The sequence below is a fragment of the Bos indicus genome, chromosome 2, assembly GCF_029378745.1.
Source record: "Bos indicus isolate NIAB-ARS_2022 breed Sahiwal x Tharparkar chromosome 2, NIAB-ARS_B.indTharparkar_mat_pri_1.0, whole genome shotgun sequence".
NCBI classification, from domain to species: Eukaryota; Metazoa; Chordata; class Mammalia; order Artiodactyla; family Bovidae; genus Bos; species Bos indicus.
The window spans coordinates 18,148,540-18,172,717 of NC_091761.1; the positions used below are offsets into that span (position 1 = coordinate 18,148,540).

At 36.2% G+C, this 24,178-nt stretch overlaps 1 protein-coding gene across 50 annotated transcripts in view; it reads left to right on the plus strand.

The window, feature by feature from the left end:
• Window positions 1–24,178, plus strand: part of TTN (titin) — a 276,354-nt gene that overhangs the window by 119,804 nt on the left and 132,372 nt on the right. For 43 of the 50 annotated variants that reach the window (XM_070798610.1, XM_070798811.1, XM_070798618.1 and 40 more), the window contains 37 exons: window positions 329–430; window positions 2,220–2,300; window positions 2,489–2,557; window positions 2,787–2,870; window positions 3,029–3,112; window positions 3,672–3,755; window positions 3,978–4,061; window positions 4,815–4,895; window positions 5,198–5,413; window positions 6,332–6,409; window positions 6,614–6,688; window positions 6,896–6,988; window positions 7,765–7,842; window positions 8,040–8,192; window positions 8,402–8,485; window positions 8,859–8,936; window positions 9,440–9,544; window positions 9,801–9,884; window positions 10,324–10,407; window positions 10,602–10,994; window positions 11,324–11,407; window positions 12,486–12,560; window positions 12,722–12,805; window positions 13,334–13,408; window positions 14,035–14,127; window positions 14,982–15,059; window positions 16,028–16,096; window positions 16,250–16,354; window positions 16,495–16,788; window positions 18,092–18,172; window positions 18,947–19,024; window positions 19,564–19,647; window positions 19,799–19,873; window positions 21,211–21,294; window positions 21,403–21,486; window positions 21,607–21,690; window positions 22,017–22,091. In XM_070798610.1, coding sequence (XP_070654711.1) covers window positions 329–430; window positions 2,220–2,300; window positions 2,489–2,557; window positions 2,787–2,870; window positions 3,029–3,112; window positions 3,672–3,755; window positions 3,978–4,061; window positions 4,815–4,895; window positions 5,198–5,413; window positions 6,332–6,409; window positions 6,614–6,688; window positions 6,896–6,988; window positions 7,765–7,842; window positions 8,040–8,192; window positions 8,402–8,485; window positions 8,859–8,936; window positions 9,440–9,544; window positions 9,801–9,884; window positions 10,324–10,407; window positions 10,602–10,994; window positions 11,324–11,407; window positions 12,486–12,560; window positions 12,722–12,805; window positions 13,334–13,408; window positions 14,035–14,127; window positions 14,982–15,059; window positions 16,028–16,096; window positions 16,250–16,354; window positions 16,495–16,788; window positions 18,092–18,172; window positions 18,947–19,024; window positions 19,564–19,647; window positions 19,799–19,873; window positions 21,211–21,294; window positions 21,403–21,486; window positions 21,607–21,690; window positions 22,017–22,091 — 3,792 coding nt within the window. The remainder of the gene's footprint in view (window positions 1–328; window positions 431–2,219; window positions 2,301–2,488; window positions 2,558–2,786; window positions 2,871–3,028; window positions 3,113–3,671; window positions 3,756–3,977; window positions 4,062–4,814; window positions 4,896–5,197; window positions 5,414–6,331; window positions 6,410–6,613; window positions 6,689–6,895; window positions 6,989–7,764; window positions 7,843–8,039; window positions 8,193–8,401; window positions 8,486–8,858; window positions 8,937–9,439; window positions 9,545–9,800; window positions 9,885–10,323; window positions 10,408–10,601; window positions 10,995–11,323; window positions 11,408–12,485; window positions 12,561–12,721; window positions 12,806–13,333; window positions 13,409–14,034; window positions 14,128–14,981; window positions 15,060–16,027; window positions 16,097–16,249; window positions 16,355–16,494; window positions 16,789–18,091; window positions 18,173–18,946; window positions 19,025–19,563; window positions 19,648–19,798; window positions 19,874–21,210; window positions 21,295–21,402; window positions 21,487–21,606; window positions 21,691–22,016; window positions 22,092–24,178) is intronic. The other 7 variants (XM_070798825.1, XM_070798857.1, XM_070798613.1 and 4 more) reach the window with 6 other exon arrangements.

The window sequence follows — 24,178 nt, forward strand, 5'->3', positions numbered from 1 at the left end:
TCTGTCTATTGTAGCCTCTAAGACTGTTTTGTGTCTGCATTGGTCCTGAATCATTCTAAGAAAGTGAATGGGATGGTGAATGTGGGATAAACGTGAACGGGGCCACACTTGGGCATAAGTTGAGTATTCTTCTCGGTCGTGGGCTCTAGCATCCCCTCTTCTGAAACCAGCTCTCTCCTTGTTGCAATGAGGAAGTCCTATGAAGCTCCACCCCTAAGCAGATAGAAGGACATCATCCACCCGTAGGGAACACATGGTTATTATCAGAACTTCAACGGACTCTTCCGGTGGAATTTAAATTAAATCTCATCTTTTAAAATATCTGCAGAGAAGGAATGGCGTTATTCAGAAGAAGAGGAAAGAGTATCCGTTTCAGTTTATAGAGAAGAGGAAAGAGAGGAGGAGGAAGTGGAGGTTACAGAATATGAAGGTAAACAATGCAAATAAGCTAGTGATGACCTGGAGTCTTGATAAGCTGTTTTCCTTCACAGATTGTGTACTCAGATTAATGAAAGTGATACAAATTCAGTGAACATCTACTGGCCTTATTTGATGTGTCTTTTGATCAAACTGCAAGATTTAGAAGCATTAATTAAACATCCAGTGTATTTATTGTCCACCCCCTCTTAACTTGGCTATGTAGGAGACAGGGCTTCATATTTAAACAGGTAACTAAAGGTCCAGGTATCTTCATATACAGTTACCCTTTCAGTAGATGGGACTTGGTTTCAGTATGGTGAGCTGAATGTAGACTAATGTCTAAAACATAGGCAACACAAAACAGTGTTGATAGCACAACTCAATAATGTGGCCTGACTCACATATTTTAAATGAACAAGGAATTAGATGACCTTATTGGCCAGGTTTGAGAGTGAAGCACTGAGCACGTAGGCCTTTCCAGCGATCCATGTATGGAGAGAGCAATCATGAAATATCTTTTATTAGATCAGCCTGTTATTTAGATGTTCGCATGCCTATAATGTTAGTTCTCTATGGTTTAAGGACTGAGCAACAAGCTTTATTTCAACCTTTTTAATGAATTAAGACAGCCCTAGGTTTGCTGCTAAAGTTCAGCATTGTGGCTAAAGCAGTATATCTGAAAAAACTTTACTAAGAAAGTTTTAATGTACCTCTGCTTTAAAGATTAATCAGCAAGTTTCTTAATAAATGTACTGTCTTCCTAATGAAACGGTGAATAGAACTGTACAGTCAGATGCCCTTGAAATACTAATCAAAGGGGTCCGGCCTCTTCCCCACTTGGAAGGAGACACCATGTGAAATCCAGATGTGCAATCTTGATGGAAAGCCTTAGAACAGAGAACACTTGACTCCCTGGAGGAAGCCCTCCAGTTCTGTTGTGCTTCCTGGGAAAGGCCGAGACGTCAGGCACAAGTCAGGAATCTGATGGATCCCAAGGGCCCTATCCCTTCTAGAAATGTTTGGGAAAGCTTAACATGTACACAAGGAAAGTTCTCATTGCATGAATCTAATTTCAGCCTTTGACAGTATGCATTATAAATTTCTTTTAGTACTATAGACTCTAAATTAAAAGGAAAGACACCGCAGGATATTCTTATGCTTTCATTAAGTCCAGAAGATTTAGGGGAAAGATAGGTAGCCTATTCAGTTTACTCCTAATGTTCATAACTAGATCTCTCTATTCTGTAATTAACCTTAGACACCCAGACTCAAAAACCACAGGAAGACTGTTAACCTTGTTCACCATCCCTACTCTTGTAAAACTGGGCAGTGGGGAGTCCTGATTCCAAGTTCTCAGCAGGTTTTTCCTATGTAATCCAGGTCTTTTCTTTCTTATAAACCTACTTACAATTCTTCAAGTATATATTTCTGCCCTGCGCCTTCAAATCTAGTGTCATCGTATTTTTAATACTTGTCTTCAAATTCCTGTGTTCTTGTTAATTCAGCCACTAGAATTGTTCTATGTCTTGTGCTTGTCCTGTTCTTCCTGTGAATACAAGCATTGTTATCTTTATGATACACTGTAAAATTAAGTTACCGAAACAGTCTCTGTACTCTTTATGAAGGCATGTGCTTTGATTAAAGTCTTCTTCTTTGGGTATTATAAATGAGAACACCCAGGGATTTGGCAAGTGTTAAACTTTCACTATTTACTTATTCTTTGACTTAATAAAGTACAGCTAAATTTGAACATGAAAAACACGACAGGCTTATCTTCTTTAAAATTGGTATCTTTAAAGTGATGGAGGAGCCTGAGGAATACATTGTAGAAGAAGAGGAGCACTTTATTTCTGAGGAAGTGGAAGCTGAACCCGCCGAAGGTAGACCAGCTCTTAGATTAGCTCTAGCCCCTGTGTGTTGGGCTTGTCCCATTCTAAATGTTCTCTTATAGTTAATTCATTGCCTGTATTGCAAACATCAGTAAATATGTTTAATTTAAAAATTCCTTAAATTTTTATTAAAAATAAATCTGGACATTTCTACAAATATATTTTATAATCTTTTCAAGTGCCTGAGAAGAAAATCATACCCAAACCGAAAATTCCTGCTAAAGTAGAGGAGCCTCCACCAGCTAAAGGTACAATTCTGTCTCTGAGAAATGGGACCCATTTGTCTTCATAGCTATAATGCTTTTAGTTTGAGTAACTGCCTCAGTTTTGCCAACTTATGTGTAAACATTTTAACTGACTGTAGTCACTAATGTTTGTGTAAATGTTTGATCTTTCATAAAGTGAGCTCTTTGCCCCAAAAGAATGGCACTTCTTCTGCAATGCAGACTAATATTCTTAAACCTCATATTTCTAAAGTTCCTGAAGCACCGAAGAAAATTGTGCCAGAAAAGAAAATTCCTGCTGCAGTTCCCAAAAAGGAAAAGGTGCCACCCACCAAAGGTATATTGGGTTTTCCTTTATTCTTAAGTAATGCCTGTGTTTCAATCTTAAACTGATACATTCTTCAAATTTTTATGACATTAACAAGAAATAAGTGTGCCTGTGTTTAGTGTTTTTCACACTTTTGTGTCTGACCGTGTCGTGCAATGTCTTTTAAGTGCCAGAAGAACCAAAGAAACCAGTTCCTGAAAAAAGGGCTCCTCCCAAAGTGGCTAAGATAGAAGAACCTCCTCCCACCAAAGGTAAACGAAGCCCCCAGCACGGCAACTGGAGACATGTCCTGTCTTTCGTCCTCTCACGGCTGTCCTTCAGTCTCTCCTTCTATATGGAGGTTATTGGTGTATGTTGGCCGCAGTGATGTATTATTGCCTTGTCTTTGGTGGGTTATTACTCACTTGTTGTGAAGCTTATTTGTGTGTACCTTGTAAAACTGTATTCTAAAATCACATAAGCCTCTGGCAAATATACTTAATATAAGTGATGCTGAAGCTGAAACTCCAATACTTTGGCCACCTGATGCGAAGAACTGATGCATTTGAAAAGACCCTGATGCTGGGAAAGATTGAAGGCGGGAGGAGAAGGGGACGACAGAGGATGAGATGGTTGGATGGCATCACTGACTGAATGAATGGACATGAGTTTGAGTAAACTCTGGGAGTTGGTGATGGGACAGGGAGGCCTGTAGCCCATGGGGTCGCAAAGTCAGACGTGACTGAGCGACTGAACTGAATATACTTAATACACTTTTTAAAATTCCACTTAAAGTAATACAACTCCATAATCCTAAAATTATCTTTCAAGTGACTGAGAGGCACATGCAAATTACCCAGGAAGAAAAAGTTCATGTTGCTGTTACTAAAAAAGTGGAGCCTCCAAGACCAAAAGGTACATGCGGCCTTTTGATACCCAGAATGTTCTGCTTACCCTCTTCTCTTTACCAAATACACTAGTTATGGGTGTTGGTTTTTTGTTGTCACTGTTATCATTGTTTTCTGTTTGAAATCATGAAAATGTCAAGTCTTTTATGTTTGAGTTGCTGTTACACAACTACCATTTTGTGATTTGAATGAGGAAAACAATTCTTTAAAGTGAAATCTGTCTTTAAAGTGCCTGAGGAACCCAAGAGAGCTGTTCCAGAAGAGAAATTTCCAAAACTCAAGCCTAGAAAAGAGGAGGAGCCACCAGCAAAAGGTACACCAACTTTTCCAAAAATCAAAATAAGCTTATAAGTATTGAAACTCATCTAGTGGAATTGAGATCCTTAGACAAAATAATTTATGTATTACAAAGTAATTAATATACATATGCTACTCCATATCATCTCAAAACTAAACATTTCTGAATCCAGAAAATGTACTGAAATCTCTCTCTCCTCAAAAAAACAAAAACAAAAAATGAAACCTCACCCAAACGTGTAGATACTTTCCCTTAAAATGTACTTGTCTTTTAATGACTTTTTTTTTTTTTGGTCTATATACTGATTTCCTTTGCTGAAATGCTTGTTTTGTGTGGCAACCTTGGATGAAATTTAAAAATTTTAAAATCCTCAATCTTCTACATTGTGGTGGTAGAAGTTATGGAAATACCTCAGAATTAAAATGAAGAAACTATTCATGTAACATAAGTTTCTGTGTAATGGTTGTTTGATAGTCATTGTTTATGCTGTCAGTTATCTTTTTTAGTTCTCTTATAATTACTACTTGATCTTCCTGAAGTTATTCAATGTCTTTTAAGTATTAAGTAGCTTAGAAAAAAGCATTTATATATATGTTAGACCATGTTTATTTCTGAGGCCATTGAGCTTTCTTACCACTTAAATGAAACATTTAAGCAAGGAACATGGTTATGGTTATCTTTGTCATTGGATTTGTGCACACACAGGTTCTCTTAACACACATTATTTTGAATCTTGCAATTCACTTTCAATAATTACTCTTTTTAAAGTGACTGAACTCAGGAAAAGAGCTGTTAAAGAAGAAAAGGTATCCATTGAAGTTGCAAAACGAGAACCTCCGGCTGCTAAAGGTATATTGTGCTTTGACTAAATAATAAAATGAAGCACGAACCTATACAGCTCTTTGCCTGTTAGTTTCTAATTTGAGTCTCATCCTTCTGGCTTATCATTGACTAAAGGCAGGGAATCTAACATTTGAATTTGTAACTAGCAACTGTACACTCTGTAATACCTTGGCCAGCGAAGGACAGTCAAGGTCTCCTATAACTAGTGCATGAGACCATTACCAGGACATGAAATCACAGCACACTTTCACCATGGTCCCTGTGGGCTTCAAGTACAATTGAAGCTACTGTTGTCAATATTGTTCCAGAAGTTACTGTAACAGCAGAGAAAGAATGGGCTTACACCAAAGAGGAAGAAGCTGTTTCAGTAGAACGGGAAGAAGAATATGAGGAATATGAAGAATATGACTATAAAGAATTTGAGGAGTATGAACCAACAGAAGAATATGATCAGTATGAAGAGTATGAGGAACGTGAATTCGAACATTATGAAGAGTATAAAGAACATGAGGAGTATGTCACAGGTATGAGCAGAACTCTATACCACATTAAATATATGCAAATGACATTAGGTCAGGATAAAATTTTGAATACCCAAAGAAATTTGAAAAGAGCTTTGTTTTGTCTGGGAAACTCAGAATTTTCTTTCTTGGATAACTTTTAGGAAAACAAAATTCTCTATAAACTGTAAAGTTACTGTTAGAGTTTGGTTCTGGGCATAATCTGTTTCCCCTCTCCTTTTTGCTTTTACAAATATCAAACAAATGAAACTAAATTTCTTTCTCCAAAAGGCTAAGTCTGCCTGCAAGTGCCCTTGATCATTCCAATACATGACCAAAACTTTCTGAACTTCTCTCATCCTGAAGCTTGTTATTAACAAGCAGGATAGCCTATTGAGAAAACATCCTACCCTTAGAGCTCCCCTCATTAAGCATAACAAAGATTCCTTCAAAAATAAAGACAGGAAAGTCCAACACAAGCAATTGTGTTTTATCATTGTGCAGGTCAAATTTGTAGGAATAGGATTCTATTGGATTTCAGAATGCATCAATATTATTTCATTTATTCAATTTTTGGTGTTTCATAGCCTCACTTAGAGAATGTTCTATGTAGTTTTACAAATAGAATTAAAAACAAATATTATATGGAGAGGAGTTTAACCATGATGTTGTCTACCTCAAGTGAAATGATAATATGTAAAAGAGTCACAGTTACCTAGCTGAGGTAAATTAGCAAGGAGGAAATAGCAACAAAAGCTTGTTTAAGTCTTTTATACCTTATTCTACTTGAATCTCTAATTCTTACTCACCTCTCAAGGCTATGGCTATGCTGTAGATAAGATATATTATTTTAATCCTTTGTGTCCATTGAAGAACTATCATTTTTTTATGTCCTAACATAAAAATGTCTAACATTAAATACCCTGTATATATTTTTTAAAGAACCCGAGAAGCCCGTCCCAGTAAAGCCTATCCAGGAAGAACCAGTTCCCACAAAACCAAAGGCCCCACCAGCTAAAGGTAGAGTGAGAAAAACATTATTAGTGGTGAGACCTGTGGTTCTCACATGTCTGTCCAGCTACAAATCCATGTTGAAGTAGCAGTGTGCCAACCGTGTGTGTGTGGGATTCCTATGTTGTACGTCGTATTTCTTCATTGTTTTTCTTACTGCTCTTGAGAAGTCTGGATCAGGTTTTTAAATCTGTTAATGTTGATATTTTAAAGTGCCAAAGAAAGTGATCCCTGAAGAGAAAGTGCCAGTGCCCATTCCTAAGAAACTCAAACCTCCACCTCCCAAAGGTACATGGCAGCATGATGACTACCAGAAACATCTTTGTCACTTACATCCTATAAACGTGTCTTACTACCTTGTCTGATGTTCTTTGTTTTTACTGAATGTATTGTTTGGTGCTGATTCTTACCTTTCTCCATGTTTCGTAAATTTTTATTTACATGATATTCATGTGGGTTGGTTTTAATGGTCTTTAATAATTAATATCTTTAAAGCACGTGAAGAAGCAAAGAAAGTTGTTGAGGAAAAAATACAAATTTCAGTTATCAAACGTGAAAAAGAGCAGGTGACTGAACCCGCTGCTAAAGGTATAATTTCCTTCCTCAATTGTGGCCTTTTATAATGTCTCTCTTAAAACTTAAGCAGCTATGTTTTGCTTTTTTCCCTCACTGTTTTGTATCTTTTATATTAATTGTTAGATGGATATTGGATAGAAAAATCTATAAATACAGAATAAAAAGATAATGTTATCTTAAAAGGAAAAGTTATCGCAGAATATATCCGTAACTCCTTATGCAATGGCTGTCCTAACAGACAGCTGCAATGAATATAAAATACAATGTTTGGATTTAAAATCAGTGACCATTTGGCACATTCCTGACTTATCTAAATTGATGTAATGATATAACAATATACACCACCGTTTAAAATCTGTTTGTTGACCCTAAAGTCATTTTGAAGATTGAAGAAAGAGTTAACCCAGTATCTAACCATTTTCCCCTGCTTTTTACTAAGTAGCTCCTCTGCAATTTCAGACAGTATACTTACCCAGAAGTAAATTTAGCTTTTCAGTAAAGGATGTTTCATACAAGAAGAGATATCAGACACTAAGCACTACTTCACAATCTTGGGGTTTCCCCAGACCTCCTTGAGTACTTTTGTATGTTTTTATTCCAGTGAGGTTCAGAATCTGTTCCATGGAAAATATACAGTGTCTTTAGTTGAACAATATATATACTACTATATATCTACTATAGGAGAAACACTAGCAAAATCATTTTATGTCCTTAAAGTACAATAGAGCAAGCATTAATTGGGTGACCTGTTTCTGAAAATAAAATTTCCTTATACTTACTGTTTCAAGTGCCCATGAAGCCCAAGAGGGTTGTCACAGAAGAAAAAGTACCTGTTCCTAAAAAAGAAGTAGCAGCACCTGTTAGAGGTACCTATATGTACTCTTCTTAATGTGTCGTTTGTCTTTTTTGGTATGAAATTCATGTTCATTTCTATGTGTAAAGTTCTTCTGTGGGAAAGATGAAGCCTATTCCTTCTTCTATTACAAATGGCCATGTTCCTAATGTATCTTCATTTTATCAAGTAATTGGAAAAATATCCAACCTAAAAATAATGTCTTTAAAGTGCCTGAAGTACCTAAAAAAGAAGAACCAGAAGAGATTGCCTTTGAAGAGGAAGTTGTAACCCATGAGGAGGAATATTATGAAGAAGAAGAAGAAGAGTACATTCATGAAGAAGAGGAAATCATAACTGAAGAAGAAGTGGTACCAGTCAAAGGTAGATTACATCTCCTACCAAGGGATAAGCAGCAACATCTTTAGGGTCCAGTTTGGTTAAATTCTGGGGTATATTAACACCAATGACCAATTCTGCTTGTTATTAGGAAAAGACACTTATAGGGGCTGAAGCATGATTTCTGCAGTTGCTTTTCACATTTTATATCTTTTTCTGCAACATTTCCAAAATTCTTCATAATATCTTTAAAGTGCCTGAGGTACCCAAGAAACCTGTCCCAGAAGAAAAGAAACCTGTTCCTGTTCCCAAAAAGAAGGAAGCCCCACCAGCAAAAGGTACACCACCACTCATATCATGAGTGTATAAAAAACTTAGTTGCTTGGTCATGTTCAACTCTTTGCAACCCAGTGGCCTGTAGCCCACCAGGCTCCTCTGTCCATGGAATTCTCCAGGCAAGAATACTGGAGTGGGTTGCTGTTCCTTTCTCCAGGGGATCTTCCTAACCCAGGAATCGAACCCTAGTCTCCCGCATTGCAGGCGGATTCTTTACCAGTTTAATCTGCATCTAAATAGCCATCTTCTGAGTTCAAAACTTTTGAGTTGTTACATATCTGTTGTTTGAAACTGTCCTGTTGTTTGTTGCCTGTCCTTTGCGTGGATATGTTGTTACTGGTAGCAAGAACTTATCAATAAACAATATCTTTAAAGTGCCTGAGATTCCTAAGAAGCCTGAGGAGAAGGTTCCTGTGCCTGTTCCTAAGAAAGAGAAGGCTCCACCAGCTAAAGGTACATCTCTTTGTAACACATTAGTGGAATAATGTAATAATTTACCCATGTAGTATCACTTGGTGAGCCACATCTGTTCTTACCCCATAATGATATTAACAGTATTAATGCCAAGACAAAGACCTCCCAGCTGGTAACTGGAGCAGTTTATTGTGTATTCATCTCTGAATTTTACCATCAAAGCATACTGGTGATTGATGTTTGACTCCTCCTCTTTAGTGTCAAGTTCTTAGAATAAAATAAATTTTTATTGTAATATGAAGATGGGCAAAAATCATCATTTACCAGACATCGTGTGTTGTCTTTAATAGCAGTCTGCGTTTATTCAGTGTTCTTTATCTTAATTTTTGTGCATTTCCAGGCCTTTGTTTTGTGGCTATTATTATTTTCAATCTTCAAGTGAAATTGTTCAAATATCTATGATACTTCAATAGGCCTGAAATTACTAAATTCTTACCTATGGGTGAAAAATGTGACACTAACCCAATTTTATGTCTTTAAAGTTCCTGAAGTACCCAAGAAACCTGTACCAGAGGAGAAAGTGCCAGTACCAGAGGAGAAAGTGCCAGTACCAGTTCCCAAAAAGGTGGAAGCTCCACCTGCCAAAGGTACATGAACTTACAATTTCATAAACATTTTTTACACTTAAAATTTGCACATGAGTAAATAATTAAACTCTGTGTTACTTGGAGATGCAATGCTTTAGTATTCCTTCATGGAAAAGAAAAGATTTTATTTTAAAAGTAAAATGCTTCCTGAAACAATGTGGTCATACTCTTATGACCTTGTCATAATCTTTTTGAGACTATGCTTGGATTCAAAGTTCTAGGTTGGATAAACTGTTTCTCTAATTATTTCTTAAAGTGCCAGAAGTGCCTAAGAAACCTGTGCCTGAGAAGAAGGTGCCGGTTCCTGCTCCTAAGAAAGTAGAGGCTCCACCAGCAAAAGGTACATCACTTCACCATGTAAACTAAAGTCCATGGGGAAAAAAAACCCTTACATTTACATATGCATGCTCAGTCACTTTAGGTATGTCTGACTCTTTGCGACCCCATAGACTGAAGCCTGCCAGGCTCCTCTGTCCATGGGGATTCTCCTGGCAAGAATACTGGAGTGGGTTGTTGTGCCCTCCTCCATGGAATCTTCCCAACCCAGAGATCGAACCCAAGTCTCCTGCGTTGCAGGCGAATTCTTCACCATGAGCCACTGGGGAAGCCCAACATTTATATATATTCATATATAAATTCTCCCATAACATTATGTGGTTTAAACAATTGTCTGTCTTGTTAGAAATATTTAAGTCAGATATTTTGTGATTCTTTTTTATGTCTGTTGCTCTAAGACACATAAATGAACACATTCTTAAAGAAAAATAATATCTTTAAAGTGCCAGAGGTGCCCAAAAAGGTCCTCCCAGAAGAAAAGAAGCCAACACCTATTCGGAAAAAAGTGGAGCCTCCCCCACCCAAAGGTACATTAATCTCTAACAAACCCAAAACAAAAAGGCTAACTAACTGGCATTCTACAGCCTCACTAATTATAGTGACTTATGTGGGTAACAGTTGATGCTTTTTGACTACAGAATATTAGCTTTTCATGTTGTCCCACTGTTTTGAATATTGTACATAAAAGTGATGCTTGTCCAATTGACAAATATCTTTAAAGTGCCAAAGAAACGTGAGCCAGTTCCAGTTCCAATTCCTGCAGCTCTCCTCCGGGAAGAGAAAGTTGTACATAAAGAAGAAATTGTTGTTGAAGAGGAATTTATCCATGAGGAAGAAGAAGTTATCCTCGAGGAAAAAGTTCTGCCAGAGGAAGAGGAAATTTCACCCGAGGAAGAAGTTCCGCTAGAGGAGGAGGAGGAGGAGGAGGTTCTCCCAGAGGAAGAGGAAGTTCCTCCTGAAGAAGAGGAAGTTCCTCCTGAAGAAGAGGAAGTTCCTCCTGAAGAAGAGGAAGTTCCTCCTGAGGAGGAAGAATTTGTACCTGAGGAAGAAGTGGTACCCGAAAAAGAAGAAGTTCTTCCAGAAATTAAGCCTAAAGTGCCAGTACCTGCACGAGGTATAGCAGCTCTTCTTGAAGTCCTCAGACCTCTTTTGTGTTGAATTCTGTCTTTCCATCCTGTTGTTCATCTCTAATTTTATCTGTGATGCTATACTCTTTGTGTTTCCTACCATCTAAATCTTAGAGAACAGTCCAGACATGTGTGCTCTTACTGTTTTGTGTCTGTCTTATGTGTCTGTTTTTTGTAAGTAATCTGAGTGTCTTTTCAGATTCCATGGCATAGAACGTTATTTTGCTGTTTGTGGTCCTATTCTCATGTGTCTTTTCGTTGCATATCCAGTACTGCACATGTGATTTTTTAATGTTTTAAAATGAATGTTTTAAAGTGCCTGAAGTGCCAAAGAAACCGGTACCAGAGAAGAAAGTCCCTGTTCCAGCTCCTAAAAAAGTGGAACCTCCACCGCCTAAAGGTACACCTCCCCCAAGTACATACACATTCTTCATCCATAGTTTCACCAGGAAAATTATAGCAGAACTGGGATTTAGGAAACTTTATAAACTAGTCACATTAACTGCTGAAAATGTTCAAGAATTCTGGTATCCACTTTTCATTGGCTATAAAGCAGTATTCAGGAACAAAGATGAAGAGAAGTGTTAAAATTTCCCCCAAAGTTCTACCCAATTCCCTATAATTTTATTAAACATCATAATTTCCATATAGATATTTTACAAGGCCAAGTTATCAATGCAAAAAGCACCTGAAAAATGTGATAAACTGATCTTCCTAAACATCATCCTTCAATCATTTATATAAAGTGTCTTTAGAACATCAAGATGAAAATATAAAAGATAATGCATTTGTGAAAACACTGATTAATAGCGTATGTCTTCTGATACATACATATAAATGGTAGCCCAGCAGGTTTTGATTTTAGCCTTGAATATGTATCTTGCTGTGTTAGCCTGAGCAAGTCCTTTAACTGATCTAAGCCTAAAAAGTGAGGAAACTAATATCAGACCTAGTGGGCTCAGATATTATTGTGAGGATAAAAGAAAGTACGGTATATAGACGGACTCTATGATTGAATAAATAGTATCCAGATTTATCATATTCAATCAGTGCATAGTGTGCGACAATATATATTTATGCCTTAAAGCTCAATATTTTCTGCAAAATTTATGATATTACTACTTAAAATAAGCATGACCTTTCCACTACGTTAAATAGTCTTATAACCAACAAAACAGTAAAGCTGATCCTTTATTGGATTGTTAGAATTTAGAAATATTTTATAGATAATGATTTAATAAATTTCTAGTGACATTTAAGTGGATGAAATGATAGCGTCTATCCTCTGGTATTCAAATAGGTTGCTGATCCCTTCCTCTAAGACACCTAATTCTATCCTTACCTTTGGGGTCCTGACTTACACTACATCCCTGTCCTGAGCGACTGTTGCATGTTAGTCTCTCTCTGTGTGAACTTCTTGTGTTCTCTCTTTTTTGTCCTTTACAATAAATTCTTATCATTAAATGATGTCTTTAAAGTGCCTGAGGTTAAGAAGAAAGTGCCAGAGAAGAAAGTGATCATTCCCAAGAAAGAGGAGGTTCCTCCTGCCAAAGGTACTGCTCTTCCCAAGCAAATTAGACACTGCCATTTCTTTCTTCACCTGTAAATGCCAGAATGGCCCGTTTCCCAGTCTTGGTTAACATAACTTACAATATTGTGGTGTCCATTGTCTCTGTGTTCATGAAACTGAACTTACAAAATAATATCTTTGAAGTGCCCGTGGTGCCTAAGAAACCTGAACCAGAAAAGAAGGCGCCTCCACCCGGTCTTAAGAAAGCAGTGCCTCCTCCTGCCAAAGGTACATCACTCCCAACAGGGATGTGTTTGCGCCCCTCCACTGTGGAACTGTGATGCTCTTCACGTAGGGATGGATGTTCCACATAAGCGTTTGCTCTGTGTGCTCTGTTCTGTAGCCATCACTTGAAACTCTGCGGCACCCATATTTGTTCTATGTCAGTTCTTCTACTCTGTTTCCGTATTTTATGTTGATCTGTCCATGTATGTTGTCTGTAAAAAAAAAAAATAAAAATACTAAACATATATCTTTAAAGAGCCTGAGATAACCAAGAAACCAGTCCCTGAAGTACCCATTGCTCTTCCTAAAAAAGTAGGGGCTCCAGCAGTAAAAGATAGAATGGTGTTTATCTTGAACCACCAGCCTTTGATTTTTGTCTCATTAACAATGCTGTGAAATGTCAGTGTTTCATCTGGTGCATGTGTATTCTGTTATTAGTTCTCTTGTGTTGAAAACTGGGGAACTTGGGTCTTTATGTGCTCCTCCTGGTTCTTGCATTTTAAGTGCCTAAAACAATCAATATCTTTTAAGTTCCTGAGGTGCCTAAGAAGGTGGAAGAAAAACGAATCATTGTCCCTGAAGAAGAGGAAGTTCCACCAGTTGAAGGTAGATGACTTTTTAAGAAAACAGCATTTTCAAAAGCGTTACCATCTTATTTTGTCTAATATTTTCAAGAGGTATATGCATACTTCACTCCAGAAAATAAACATATTCGGACTCTACCAGAAAATATTCTTTACCTAGTAGAAATTGGATAGGCAAAACAAAACCATTTGAATCTCTTTTCTTACATGTGTGATTGTTTGTTGTTTGTTTGTTTTACTTTAATGAAAATCTTTGAAGGGAAACTGTTTGCCATCACATGACTTGGTTGGTAATTGTGGGATTAGCTTCTCCAAGAGGAGTGCTTAGTTAAACCTGAGTAACTGGTACAGAAAGTCTGACTTTGACTCCTAAGTGAATGTTTGACTTCAAAAAAATCCACCTCCATTAAAAATAATAATTTAAATTGAATTCTTTCTGAAGTCCTAGAATTGTAAAATTCTAGGAAGGGCCTACTGTATTTTGAAGACTCAGTAAGGCTTTTTTCAAGGATGAATGAATTTTCACATGTGTTTAGAAGGCTGAGTTACCTATGCTGATCACACAACCTCAGTTTTCAGATGTATCATTTTAGTCTAATATCCAAATGGGTTAGAAAAATAATTTACAAAATAATAATCTTTTTAAAGTGTTTGAGGAGCCTGAAGAGCCTATTCCAGAAGAGGAGATCCCAGAGGAAGCACCTATCGTAGAGGAGGTTGAGGAGGAGGCGCCACCTAGAGGTACAGCTGATTTTATGGATTGGACATTTCGTACGCTATCTTTCCCAGAGGTCATCTAAACCTAATATTCAATGGCACCCCACTCCAGTACTCTTGCTTGGAAAATCCCATGGACGGAGGAGCCTGGTAGGCTGCAATCCATGGGGTCGCTAAGAGTTGGACACGACTGAGTGACTTCACTTGCACTTTTCACTTTCATGAGTTGGAGAAGGAAATGGCAGCCCACTCCAGTGTTCTTGCCTGGAGAATCCCAGGGATGGGGGAGCCTGGTGGGCTGCCGTCTATGGGGTCGCACAGAGTTGGACACAACTGAAGTGACTTAGCATATTAGCATACTTTACTTACATCGTATCTGTGATAAATTGAAGATTACTTATGATAAGCACCTGAAACTCTGTGTCCCTTTTCTTTGCCCAACTTGTTCCACTGCATTTGCAGTACAATTAGAATGAGAGAGAGAATTTTATGTTACTGACACTTTGATTTTTTCTGGTCAGCTGCTATTGTAATACTTTCTCCTAGTTTTCAATCCTTAGTTTTTTTCCTTCAGTAGGAAAGTGGGGGAAAACCTATTTCTATGGTGTTTGCCCTTGAGAATAATTCTTAGGCTTTCATTGCTAAAGACTATGACAGTCCTTTGCGTAGTTTATGCAAACCTTTGTTTGCTTATAGGATTTCCAAGTAATATTCCTCTCACCTTTAGAGTCAGTACTTCATATGTGTAATTACCATGTAGGTTGCTAATATCTTTTGTAAAATAAATCAATGTTTTGTGTTTGGATTTTTTTTTTTGTATATGGTAGTTCTGTTTATTGCATGTCATTTTTCAAAATGTCTGTAAAATATCTTTTAAGTGCCTGAAGTGGTTAAGAAGGCAGTACCTGAAGCACCTACTCCTGTTCCTAAAAAAGTGGAGGCGCCACCAGCTAAAGGTATAACAAATCCTTTTACGAAAGATAATAATATCTTTAAATTCTTATCCATCTTCTTTTTAAAAAACAAAAGTATCTTCTTTCACTGCTTTCTTAGAGTCATTTAAATAGAGAGCTTATGAAATTAATTAAGAACCTGTAAAAATATAATTCATTCGATTGTTTTAGCATTTTGCAATGTTAATGAATTATTATTTGTATGTATGTATGTGTGTGTGTGTGTGTGAATTATTCCAGAACATTCTTATTTTAAATAGCTGGGAATTTTAATGTTAATAGTACATCTCTCAATACTTATATACATTACAGTGGATCTTTATTCTCAACATTCCATTCCTAGATTTTATTAATTATATAAGTAGAATGTTCTCATATAATTATTACAATAATTATATCTGCTGTATTTTTTATGGGGGATATCTATTCTAATACTTAGATAATAATTATTTTAAAGAGCCTAGTGTTCCTTTTGTGATATCTGACCAGAGTATTCAAGGTTATTACAAAGCAACTATTTCTCTTTGCCTCCTAATTAGGCTGATGCTTCAGTAGCCTCCTAATTGTTTAGGTTATGCTGTCTCTATCACAGTAGAGAGCCTCAGCAGACGTGATAGTGCCCAGCAGAATGTGACACCTGTATTGAGGCTTAAGTACTTCATGAGGATAATCACTTAAAAAAAGCCTTCATGAAATTAAAAATAGTAGAATCAGGCTCAATATTGATAATCCCTGCTATTAAAAACAAAAAGATGGCACAGGTTTCTTGTGGACATGCCTTCTTCTAAGGTATGAATAGCACAAATGAGTGAAGACATCTTTATTGCCTCTAAATTTGGTGTCCAATTTTACAGTACAGAGTGACTTCTTAAACTTTGATTGTTGTAATATTGATGCCAATTCTGATGTTTTTATTTCATGTTTATCATTGAGTATTATCAGCTAACTGTAAATGCCTAATATCTTTAAAGTGCCGAAGAAAGTTCCTGAGGAAAAACCACCAGTTCCTGTTCAGAAAAAAGAGGCCCCTCCAGCTAAAGGTACATCTTTTCTTTTTAACCTCAACTTTCTTATAATCTCTTTTCATTAAGAGTTTTATGTTTTATGTCAACGTGTCTTGATTGTACTTGATGTCTTTTGCTTATGAAAGCTTGTTCTTCACAGTCTTAAATATTAAAACTATGTCTTTAAAGTGCCCGAAGTACCAAAGAAAGTCCCAGAAAAGAAAGTCCCAGAAAAGAAAATCCCAGAAAAGAAAGTCCCTGTGCCTAAAAAAGAAGTTGTTCCCCCAGCTAAAGGTACTTTGGGGCAGATCTTTGATGTCCTTGTATCGTTGCATGAAAGCTTTTCTCAGTTGTTTCTCTTTATATTTTGAATTTACATCTTCATTTTTCCTGTGCTTAAAAAAATGAGCCTCTTAAAATAGATGCTTTTTCAGGGAGAGCTGTCCTTGAAGAAAAAGTATCTGTGGCTTTCCACAAAGAGGAAGTAGTAGAAGAAAGAACAGAATTAGAAATAGTGGAAGCACAAGAAGAAGCTCTTGAAGAAGAGTTCCATGAGGTTGAAGAGTATTTTGAAGAAGAAGAGTTCCATGAGGTAGAAGAATTCCTCAAAGTAGAAAAGTATAGAGCAGAAGAAGAAGTACACAGAGCTGAAGAAGTCCATAGGGTAATAGAAGTTTTAGAGGCTGAAGAAGAGGAAGTGTATGAAAAACCCAAAGCTCCACCGAAAGGTATAGAGAATTGTACAGATATTCAAATTGTTATATGTTGCCCTAACTTCTTTTTTTAAAAGTAAATGTCATGTTCAGTTTGGACATTAGAAATTCACTTATTTTCCTTGACAAAATCATGAAATACTTGAAGTATGAGTTTACTTGATAACAATGATTGACACAGAGTAAAGATTAACCAGAGTATAGTTTTAGGCAATTAGATACTAATATCTGATATCTACTTTCCTGAAGAGATAAGAAAATTCACTGTATGAATTTGTGGATTCTTTTTAAATTCCAAGTAAGAATATTACATGATTGTTGCTACTGCTGCTAAGTCGCTTCAGTCGTGTCCAACTCTGTGCAACCCCATAGACGGTAGCTCACCAGGCTCCCCCGTCCCTGGGATTCTCCAGGCAAGAACACTGGAGTGGGTTGCCATTTCCTTCTCCAGTGCATGAAAGTGAAAAGTGAAAGTGAAGTCACTCAGTCGTGTCCGACTCCTAGCGACCCCATGGACTGCAGCCTACCAGGCTCCTCCGTCCATGGGATTTGCCAGGCAAGAGTACTGGAGTGGGGTGCCATTGCCTTACAGGTTCCAAAATAACTAGCCAGTGTTATCAGTTGAATAAAAAGAAACTCCTCAGTGCACTGAGGAACTTATAGTCGAGGCAAAACAGCTGTTGCTTTGTTAGCAATTCAACCAGCTATTCACACACGGATAATTACATATCCAAAGCTTCCACCATTTTATATTTTCAAGAGAAACAACATTAAGAAAGGAAATGAAGTGTGGTAGCAGCACCTGCATTCTAGTATATTCTGAGAATAAACTTACAAATATTTCCTCTACAAGACCACTCCAGTTTTTGAACAAGTTAATCATATGTGTATAATAGGAAGGAGGGGCTTCCCTTGTGATTCAGCTGGTAAATGCGGGACTCCTAGCAATGCGGGAGACCTGGGTTTGGTCCCTGGGTTGGGAAGATCCCCTGGAGAAAGGAGCGGCTACCCACTCCAGTATTCTGGCCTGGAGAATTCCATGAACTGTATAGTCGTTGGGGTCATCAAGAGTCGGACACAGCTGAGCAACTTTCACTTTCAATAGGAAGGAATGTGTATGTGCTTAGTATACATAGTAAATTTACAATCTAGATGAAAGTTAGCAAAATCAAGTCTTTTTTGGAAGTAGGTCTGATGTAAATTTTTAAAATATAAATAGAGAAAGCATCTTACGAGCCCTCATTGTACTAACTTTGGTCATTGAGCACAATTACACTTCAGAAGTTGGTTCTAAACCGAAACACTAATATCTTTAAAGGGCCTGAGATATCTGAGAAAGTCATCCCTCCAAAAAAACCACCCACTAAAGTTGTTCCTCGAAAAGAGCCACCAGCTAAAGGTATTTTATTGGTGAAAAATTACTTACCTAATTTTACATGCAGTAGCAGCTTGGCAGCTTTACAAGTTTGCATTCTCCTTGATGTTTTTCTTCTGTGTTTTGTGTTTTTGGAATGTCTAAAACAAACTAATATCTTTAAAGCAGGTGAGGGGTTAAAGAAAGTTCTATCAAAAAATAGTCACTGTTAAGAATACCCAAAATGAATATCACTACTAACCAAATAGTGAACCCAGTTTTCCTCTTTTGGTGCTCTTTGATTTTATATTCACTAATATGCTTATTGATAAATCCCTGTCTTTATGTTGATTATTAATTTTAATGACCCACTAGATATAAATATATCATGACTTTGTGTTTGATGTCCTTGCTTTGTTCAGGTTTTTAAACTTCTTGAATTTCACAACATAAATAAGAAATAGTATTTAATAAATAATATATACTTATATCTTTAAAGTCTCTGAAGCATTTAAGAATGTTATCACTGAAAATGCCAATTATTCCAACAAAACAGGCGAAAAAAGCAGAGAAGATGTCTTACTCATTTTTCTTATCAAGTTCTTATGACTCTTACATGAGAAATTCCCTTGGATTTTTTTGTTATTGTTTGTGTTATCAAAATTCAACTCATATTAATTACTGTAATGTACCTGATAAAGCGATGTCTGTATTTTATATTGTGGCTGTGTTCTGTTCTGTGTTTACATTTCTCGTGTGCTCTGCTTGTTAAAAATCTTTATGAATGTTCAAAAGTAAATTATTGCTATATCTTTAAAGTACCTGAAGTACCCAAGAAAATCGTGGTAGAAGAAAAAGTACATGTTCCTGAAGAGCCCAAAGTTGCACCAGCTAAAGGTATCTGCCTTTGCTGATTCACCACTAACACAAAACTCCCTTTTATTCACTTATTGCAATGAAGAATGAGAAAGCTCATTCTCCCCTCAACACCACAAAATGGCTGAATGATGTAAATTTCAATTTATGTCCCACAACATAATCCTACCTTTTGCAACAGCCTTCAGGGAACACAGACCTAATCCTAAATGTTGTTATTATCTGTACTGAACCTCTTCTTAAGCAGTATTTAAATGTTGACCCCTCAACCTCTTTTTCAAAAATAATTCATGTCGGAAGCTATTGTCAAGTAGCTTTAGAAACAAACATGTTCCGAATGACGATAGAAAATGATGCTATATTCAAAGGGCGAAGTCTTTCTAATATGGCAAATCAAGGATTCATCAACAAGGCAATCCAGAGAGATGCACTCACTGTGTTTGGATGACTCCTAATTTGGGGATTTTTGATATTCTCCTTGTTAAATGCCCCTTTTTGTCTTGATATTTTATACCCAATGATGCACTTCTTAAAAATAAAATGAACAAATATCTTTAAAGCTCCTGAAGTACCCAAGAAAATTGTTCCAGAAGAAAAAGTTCGTGAAGCTGTTCCTAAAAAGCCTGAAGTTCCACCAGCTAAAGGTATACAGTGATGCTAATCACAACAGGAAATAACACTGTGTCTAAGTATTCATGGTTTACAGTGAGTGTGAGTGATATATTTGTATTTTGTGTCTTTATATTCTTGCTATATTAGTTATTTATTGCAATTAATATACTAATATCTTTGAAGTTCCTGAGGTGCCTAAGGAAAGAATTCAAGAAGAAATATCACGCATAGTTCTTTCTGAAGATGCAACAACTTACAGTGAGTGTAGAAAAATTGGTGGTTCTCTTTGGTTTGTCTGAGTTTGTCTTCATAGCTTTTAAAAGTAAATGTACTAATATCTTGAAAAAGCCCAGCATGCCCAAAATATTTGGCTCAAATTAAATAGTTTGAATGACTGTTTGCCTCAGACAAGGTATATTTCCTTGCCAATTTAAAAAACAAATAGTCCAAAAAAAAAAAAATCCTTTATGTATACCATTGCCCAATTTTAGAAAGTCATTTGTCTTGTTGAATTTATCATTGTCTTGTTAATGTGATCTCTGTAAAAACGTCTTCTGTTTCTAAGCAATTCATTTTCTCAAACCGTAAGGTAACTTTCCTTAACTTCATAATAATATTTTACTTAGATATTGTAGAATCAAAATACTTCACCATTAGTATTTTTTACTTTTTGCAATAATTGTTGGAAACACTTTGGCAGTGCTGCTCAAATACCCATAGATTTATAAGGCCATTATAATTGCAAAAGAATCCTCAAGTCATTTTTGGTTTTGCTATTATGCAAAATTATGATTAATTTAAACAGTAAAATAATATGAGTAATAAAATATTCTAAGTAGAATGCTATTTAATAATCTGAAGAGTGAAAATGCCAGTTTCCACTTATTTGAATCTAAAATTTAAATCCAGTTTTTGTCAACCTATAATAATAGGTTGGGATAAAAATATATGACGACTCCCTTGTTTGAATACCCTTGGTGTACTTGAATTTGGTTATTATTATCAACTAGTCTTCCTTTCTAAAAGCTGGAGAATTCTTTATTTCTTCAGTTGCCTAATTTTTCCAAATATTTAATCATTTTTATTTTTATTTTCTTCTAATCCCTAAATGGTTTTCACATTTATATTAAATATGAAGCCAAGAACTAGATTTGGTTTATATTTTTAAAATATAAGTAACTAGGTTCCTGGAACAGGAAGAGACTTAGATGAATTTCCAGTAGGTCAAATATTCAAGAATTCTTGATGTGCAACTCAACATCAATCCCATTCTTTAAGAAAAAAATGCATAAAAATTAACCATAGGGAATATTTACCAGTAGCTTTCTGCAGACAAAGTAGAAGAATTATATAGTAGTCCCTGACCAGTGAATTCCTCAATTTACCATCATGCTTATAAAGAAGTGACGAGAGTCCTGTACCAGAAACCTGGAAATGAGAGTTTTTCCAGGCCAGTGCGTTATTGTCACTAATTTGGGTCTATGTGCTACTGTTGTTTGAGTTATGAATGTGTATGGTGTGTTATATTTTTCTTAATGATATTCTTCATCCACTTTGAAATGCCTCTAATTATATATATACTAATATCTTTAAAGTTTATGAAGTGTCTGAAGAATCATTTCTGGAAGAAAAAGTGCTTGTGACTCATCCTCAAAAAACAAAAACCAAACCAGCAAAAGGTATATAATACCAATAACCCAGTGAAGAAAATTTACTTTTGGCTCATTTTAAAAACTCAGTACTTTCCTTCACTGTTAATAAACATAACTGTACTCATATCTTTTAAGTGCCTGAACCACCCAAGAAAGTTGTTCCAGAGGAAAAAATATATGTGACTATTCCCAAAGAGAGAGAAACACCAGCAACTACAGGTACATTTCAGCAACATCAAACTTGGATGAATATCTTTGACTTGAAGACTCAAATATTGCATGTTACATAATTTACTGTTTTTACAACTTCTAAGTATAAACCTACTAATATCTTTAAAGAACCTGATACAGCCAGAGAAGCATTTCCAGAGGTGGAGTTACCTGAGGCTATTCCCCAAATTCCAGAGCATCTTCCAACCGAAGGTATAATTCTTAGCTATGAAAATCTAAATAAAATCTTTCCTCATCAGTCTGCAAAATACGTTCACTGCTTTATGTAGATTTTCACAATCTCTAATGCTAAAATACTAATATCTTTAGAGTCCCTAAGGTACCCAAGACAAGGAACTGTCTATGGTTTGCCCCTAAAAAGTCAAATCCCATTCATACAACAAATAATGATAAACTATTAGAACAAAAAAAAATCTCATTTAAAGTTATAATGTCTGTTAATATACCTAACTTTCTTTGTAAGTCATGTCTTCCTGTCTTTGCCTTTTCTCAATTAAAAAATACTAATATCTTTAAAGAGGTGGAAGTCTCTGAGGAAGGTGTTCCAGAGAGACAAGCTCCTGTTACCAGAAGAACAATACCACCACCAAAAGGTACAAGTGAGAAGACAGTCGGCCTTCTTATCCCCTGATTGTTGTTGTACTTAACACCTGTGAAAATACTAATATCTTAAAAGCTCTAGTTGCTACCAGGGAGGCCACTTCAAAGTGTGTCCCCCAAAGTAGCGGCTTGACTGGGTATTATACATGTCTCCATGAGTCATAAGCGGGAAAAGTCCATACCTTTATACACAGGGAGATGCTTGGGCTATAAATTTTATCTATAAGGCCTCTAGGAAAAATATATGTCCATATAATATGCAGATGTGACCCAGGTAGTTTCTTCAATAGGAAATAGCTATTGCTGTTGCCTTAAAAAGTAAAATTCAGAGTACTAGAAAAAAATCTATATGAGAGATCACCTGTAACATCTATATCCCTGAAGCTAGACTGAATAGGCTCACCCCACCCCTCTTTAAAGTGAAAATCAGTGTTGTCAAATGACAGAGGTTCTTGGCTGTAGACTGTAAGTCAGTAATTCAAACGCTCCATGGGATTGAAATTCCAGGATATGGTACCACTACCTATTGGAATTGCTTTTCTATTAAAATAAACTTACCACCAAAAACAAGCACATGAATTTGAAATAATTGATATCCCCTAGGATTTAAATATCAGAAATACTTTCAGAAAACCATGACCTAAAGAAAATAAAATATTAAATTCACTGTGGAACTGTTCTGTGTGTAATATCCTCTCTGAAACCATCTGAAACCAGGGCAGTTAAAACCAAAACCAGTTAGAGTTAGAATTCTGCCCTGAATAATTTATTTGCTCCTCTCCTTGTCTTTTATTTTTAAAGAATCTTAAGTTTTCCCATTTGGAACATTTTCAGATTAATTAAAACATGAAAATGTTTTAGAACATCCAAAATGACAAATTCTTCAAAATGCCCATGATATTCTATGATTTGAAGAATATCTGAGCACTTTGACACTATTTTTTCAGTCTAGAATTTTTAGTTGTTCTCCTTTCTCCTAAAAACAATTACCCTTTTAAAGTACCTAATGTCAGGGTACAAAATAAAGCCATTTCAGATAAGAAAGGAGCTTTTTTATTTTCCCCAAACTAATAGCAAAAGGTACATTGTTAATTATTCAAAATTTAGGGTTTTTTCACCTAAAGGTAAATTTTTATAACCTAATTTTCTATACTCCTACCATTCAAAGAAATAAAATTACTAGCATTGATACTGTCTGAGGTGACTAAGAAAACAGCTCCTGATAATCAAACATTCATACTATTTCCAAAGAATCAGATTCAGGGAGCAAGGAGGTCACCCAGTCTGGAACATTCCTGTAGGTGGGTTATGAGTAAAACTCTTCACTGCTCTTCGTCACTTTGAAGTACAATGCATTAATATCTGTAAAGTGCCTGAATCTCCTGAAGAAGTTGTCCCTATAAAGAAAATACTCATGGCTGGTCCTCCTGAAATTGAAACACCATCCCCTAAAGGTATCATTTATTCTGTCGTCCTTCCTTCATTTAAGGAAGGAAATACTCATGACTAGTCCTCCTGAAATACGCATGGCTAGTCCTCCTGAAGTTGAAACACCATCCCCTAAAGGTATCATTCTGTCCTCCTTCCTTCATTTATTTAACATATGCCCATGTGTATGGTGGTAGGGAGAAGGGAAATAACAAAGACAAGATTTCGCTCCTTTCTTCAGGACTTTATCCCTCATCCAGTTCTTGAAAGAGGCACCCTTATAGTCATAAAGTCACTTTGGTTAATGTCATTAATGTCTCCACTGATTCCTTAACCTCTAAGTAGAATACTAACATCTTCAAAGTAGCTGAAGCTGTGAAAGAAGTTTCTCCTGAAATGAAAGGATCTAAGGATGTTCCTAAAGAGCCAGAATGTCCACCTGGGAAAAGTGCACATCACCTCTGAGAGATATTGAAGAAATTGTCCACCCTCAGTTCTTAAAACTGTTTTTCTAATGTTCTTCCTAACTCCTGAATGTAAACATACCATCTTTAAAGCACTTGAAGCTCCACAAGAAGTTCCCTCTCAGAAGAAAACGTGTGTGACCATTCGTATCAAAACAGAAAATGCTTTTATTAAAAATATTCATTCA